This window comes from Austrofundulus limnaeus, unplaced genomic scaffold, assembly GCF_001266775.1.
Source record: "Austrofundulus limnaeus strain Quisiro unplaced genomic scaffold, Austrofundulus_limnaeus-1.0 Scaffold68, whole genome shotgun sequence".
Classification (NCBI taxonomy): domain Eukaryota; kingdom Metazoa; phylum Chordata; class Actinopteri; order Cyprinodontiformes; family Rivulidae; genus Austrofundulus; species Austrofundulus limnaeus.
The window spans coordinates 501,363-506,661 of record NW_013952470.1 but is presented as its reverse complement, the minus strand read 5'-3'; the positions used below and the strand labels follow the sequence as shown (position 1 = coordinate 506,661).

The following is a 5,299-nucleotide window of genomic DNA, read 5'->3' as shown; positions in this document are numbered from 1 at the left end:
GAGAGAGAGAGAGAGAGAGAGAGAGAGAGAGAGAGAGAGAGAGAGAGAGAGATACATTCCTGGAGAGAGAGATCCCAGCCCCTTCCTCCCTCCTCCTCCTCCCTGCCGGCGGCGGCAGAGAGGGCTGTTTGAACCCGGGCTGCAGAGGCGAGCAGCGGGGCTGCAGGAGGCTGAACCACACGCTGCTGGGGAAGTCCAGGCTCGGTGCAAACATCTTTAAACCCGCTCCAACTACCTTTTTATCTCTCTTTTCAGCTTGTTCGTGGACGCGCCGGGAGAGCAGATTTATTTRAGTATAAACAAATAAGTAAAATTAAAAACAAAAGTTAACTTTCTGGGTTTCATCTGCCCCGTGCGGTGGCCATCATGCGTGCCCAGCGGACTCTCCAGTCGGGCCGGACAGCGCTGCCGCTGCTGCTCGCCGGGCTCCTCGCGGCTCTGTGGCCGCTCTGCGCCGCCAGCTGCCCGGAGAAAAACCTGGAGGTCAGGGAGGAGGAAGCGAACGTGGTCCTGACCGGAACCGTGGACGAAATCATTAACATGGACCCGGTGCACAACACGTACTCCTGCAAGGTGAGTGGACGGGCTCTCAGGTGAAGTTCAGCAGCGCACACCTGCTGCTGCCTGCCTTTTTAAAATAACTCACATTTAAGCAGAATATGCAGCTGTTAAAACTTATTAACACTTTTTAAATTTAATTTTTTAAATTTTGTTGTTAAAACTCATTCAACCATAGTCGTTACATGGACACTGACAGAGAACCCTCATAAAATATGTTATTTGTTTATTACGTTTTTATTTCCACTGACCAATTAGACAGGCCTAACCGACTATGTAATCATCCCAAACACACTGCAGCAGGAAGCTGGTCCCTCAGAGCCCCCCCACCCCCCACCCCTCTCTCTTTATAGTCATACAAATTGAAAATATGCAACTTGTCATTTCTCTGTGGCCGCAGGGACAGAATGTTGGATCTAGATTTAATCCATTGTGCAGTTTGACRGGAGGCATGTTACTAGTGGCAGGAAGTGAACAAGTGGTGTCCTTGGGGATGACAAAGTCCACAGTTAGGAGGAAAACATCACAAAGTTACCACGCACCAAAACAACGCTCATTTAAGTTCCATTTGTTTGGAAGAATGTGTGCTGGCTGAGCAGAAGCGCTGCAAGGTGTGGCTGGGACAGTAACTAGGACACCGAATCAATGAAGTGAGGTCAAAAACACGATGGAACATAAGAAATCAACGTCGCAACTAAGAAATTGTTCAGGTTTTTGCGCAGAAAACATGGTACTTTAGAATAAAAGGCAGCAAAACGTCTCAAAAAGGTTAAACATCCCCTCTCATTTGACTTATTAAAAAAAACTAGCTGTTCAACAGTCCWAGATCGTTTTTGCTGGATGGGACTATATGTTACACTTTTCTGCCTGGATGGCTCCTTCCCAGATGTAGCTGGGTCCATGCCAGAGGCACTAATGCACCCCTATACAATCAGAGAGGCAGGCTTCTGAAACATGCTCAGAACAGGCTGGTTCTCTGTCCTGTTTTAGTATGGTGGACGTAGCATTTATGAAAAAAAAACAAGTCAAAGTTTGATTGATCTGACTTTGAGTTTTTCATGTCTTCTTCTTTGCATGATAGAGCTTTAATTTACATTTGTGAATACTGTGAGCTGCATTTCCAGACGGTGATATGTGGAGGTCTTCCTGAGCCTGTGCAGTGATGTCCAGAACACAATCAGTTCTGTTTTTAATGCAGTTTTTTTAACAGTGTGTTTGGATTTTTTTTGTCTTATTTTCTTCAGATTCTTGAAWTCTTTTGATGATATGATGAACTTTAGATGATGAGATATTCACAGTCTTCCCAATTTTCCATTAAGGAACAATATWCTGAAATTGTTTCAATGTTTTTCTTTAAGACTAGTGAATCTGCACATTTTTCTTTATTTCTGTAAGAGTCAGCCTTTCTAAAATACTCTTTATACTTTATTTTTACTGATCTGTGATCAAATAACCCAATTCTTATTGTATCCTTTACTTTTACAGCCTGTTGAAGACGCAACTTTTTGGGACGTGTTGTGCCCATAAAGTTGAAAATTGCCTTCTTATTTTAAGAATGGTACAGTTTCTTTGTTCCAACAGTTAATATATTTTCTATGTTGTAAATAAAAAGTTTTATTTTTTAGGTTTGCAAATCATTGCATTGTGATTTTATTCTCGTTTAACACGTCTCAAAATCTGTTCTTTCTGATTAAGTCTTATTATCACACCATTACCTAACCCCTCTACCCCTCTACCCTCCCAAATCAGGAAGCCCCCCTTCCTGCATCCTCCCTCCCTGCCTCTCGCATCGGGAAACTAAACTTTTGCACCAGGGCAGACTTGCGGTAGGCCACTCTATAATCTGTGAAAAATAAACAAGTTGTGTTTGGTCAGCTTCCGCACTCCTCTTTTCCTTTTGCGCCCACATGCTTCCTATGTCCCACTGAATGAATGGTGGGGTGGGGTGGGGGGGGATTAGAGGCGCACGGCTCACGGTCTGTAAACAGAAACCAACAATACGCTGAAACGACACAAGACAGCTAAAACGTAACACAAGGCGGGATCTTTTCCAAGACTACCATGACTGTGCATAAAGTTCCTCAGGTTCATGCATGCAGCCTTACAGGGGGCTTTAGCGGTGGTCTTATCAGTCTGAATCTGAAGCTTCTGGATGAGACCTGTTTGTGCAGAAAGTTTTGAGTCAGAATTTTCAGACTGCAACCTACATATTATCTCTAAAACCTAAAAAGAACTTGGATAACTCATAGGTGCACCTTCTTAAAATGTTGTAATTAACAGTTTGGGGTCAACTCTGTCCGTTAGCGAAATGTTTCAGAAACCAGTGAATGGGTTGTAATGAAACTTCCTGTTTAAAGGTATATTGCATGTCTCTGGTGCTGGCGAAACTCTAATATGTGCATTCCTGTGCGATCGTTTTCTAAAGGTCAGGGTCTGGCGCTACTTGAAAGGGAAGTCCAACGTCAACCGTGAAATCCTTCTGGACGGAGGCAACAAAGTGATGATCGGCGGGTTCGGCAACCCCCGGATCTGTGACAACCAAGTGGCCACGGGCGACACGCGCATATTTTTCCTCAACCTTGCGCCGGAGTCCGTGGGGCCGGAGCACCAGAACGAACTCCAGCTCAACTCCAGTCTGATGAGGATTACTCTCCGCAACCTGGAGGACGTGGAGCACTGCGTGGAAGGTAAGGGAACCGGGGAGGCTGAACGTTTTTCCAGTCGAYTGCCTGTGATGTATTTCCACAGCGTGTCTTACAACCCGAAGAACTCGCGGTGATTGTGAGTGGCTTACAGGAGCCGAGGTTTCACCCTGGCTGCTACAATGACATAGCCTCGGGGTCATTGTGTTAAAAGTCTCCCCCCCCACCCCCAACTTCATGAAACAAGAACACCTGAGTCATTCCAGAGGCTTTGTTGCTATGGTATTCCTTCAGACATTCAGTAAAGCCTTTAGGTGGGTGTGACTAATAACCAGCTTGGAGACACGGCGAAGGGATGATTCTCAACCTTTGCACCGTGTAGCCGGGCCTTTTTATTAGGCCAGAATTTGAACTCTCTCACTTTTACAAACACACATGGGAGCTTTACTGGGCTTCTGCTTTTTTAACTTTAATGTAAGACAATAACATTAAATTACAAAAAGAGGCCCTTTAGTTGACCACCGTTGACCACATGGGGAAAAAAAGAGGAAATGTTTGTTGTTTTTCTTTACAGCTTTGGCATGAAAAATTAACTACTGTTGTTCTTTAAAATCCTTCTTTTGGTTCAGGAGTAATTTGTCAGATGCTTATAAGAAGAATCATGCAGCCGTAACTAATAAATCTTACCTCTGACCGTTACTGTGAGTGTGTAGCAGGCTGTGCGAGTGAGCAGTAAGCTTGCTGCTGTTTTTTTTTTTTTTTTTACTGGCACTTGACAAAGTTGGCAGCTGTTCAAAGTTTGAATTTAAGCAGCCGGGAGCGCCGGAAACAAGGTAAAATCAGATCATGAATCACCTCGCTGAGGGTTTTCTGATTCAGTCACTGTTTGGGAGTCCTGTGCTCGGCGTTTCTCGGCACTTTTCTATGAGCGGTTCAGGGTAGTGGGATGTTCCAGTGGATGGAGCTTGTTTGCAGTGTTAAGTTGCATTTGGCATGCACATAAAACCTCTTCTGTTTGTCTGTCCAGACACGAAACACTGCTCCGCTAACCTTTTTTATTCAGCCCCCTTTTTCTTCTTCTTGGACTCCTGCAAGGGAAAGGAGAGTTTCTTGGCTCCGAAAACCTGTTGAGAATGTGCCCTTTTTGTTTTGCAGGCTTTATGTTTTGAAGAGGGTTTACTTTGCATAACCTGATTTTCTCATATTGCCTTGCATTTAAAGGAACAGTGACAAAAAACTGCATTACAGAACTTTTAGACAGAATCTAAACACATAAAAGCTCATGCTTTGTAAATCTTACAAAGTTCAGAAGATTCTTATCCTTTGATGATCCAACAAGTCATATTTGAGGACACCTCAAGTCCAGACTGCTCATGATCTCTTCCTCTTGTTTTTGGTGAATGGATCTGGCCTTGATAATTAGCTTGAAAGCCTTCACCCAGAGGAAAATGAGCTTTGAGGCTTGTTCAAGTGAAGAGTTTTAATTAAGACAGTTGAGTCAGATCCTATCCTATCCACACGAACACAAACCCTGGAGACTGTGGGATGTGTGCGCAGCGGGACAAGACTCTACCTGCCGCAGCACTCATTGCACCCTCCTTTGCTCTCTCCTCATTCTTGACATTTTCGATAGCTAGGATAGACTTAGGAATGCCTGGCAGAGGGCTAGGTGGGGAGGTGCATTGTCTGAAGTGGAAGAAAAAAGGGCTTTGTGCGAGTGCCTTTGCAACTGCAAGCCTTGAAAGGAACATGGGTGTAAGGAGAAGGAAGATGAGGGCTGTAAAGTGGTAGACAAACACAGTTTTTGGTTGAAATGTACAAGATGCAATTTCTATTGAGGTTAAAATAAGAGGTTGTTGTTGGAGGTAATTCGGAAGKTTTATAATCTGTTTTGCTTTGTGGCAGCTGGTTAGGCAGATAACTGTTTTAGAGTTTGTTCTTTAGTTTTCCACATTGTAACTACCCAGAACTAGTCATCGCAATATACAGCGGGTAAAATAAGTATTGAACACGTCACCTTTTTTCTCAGTAAATATATTACTAGAGATGCTAATGACATGAAATTTTCACCAGATGTTGGTAACAACCCAAGTGATCCA

General features: G+C 43.9%; 1 protein-coding gene across 1 annotated transcript; it reads left to right on the top strand.

Annotated features, from left to right (window-relative positions):
* Nucleotides 1-59: 59 nt before the first annotated feature.
* Nucleotides 60-3,245, top strand: LOC106518902 (agrin; the record flags this gene model as incomplete). The annotated part of the gene is given in 2 exon segments (XM_014010338.1): nucleotides 60-573; nucleotides 2,984-3,245. Coding segments are annotated over 2 exon segments (469 nt in total), but the record flags the coding sequence as incomplete, so codon positions are not given.
* Nucleotides 3,246-5,299: the final 2,054 nt, after the last annotated feature.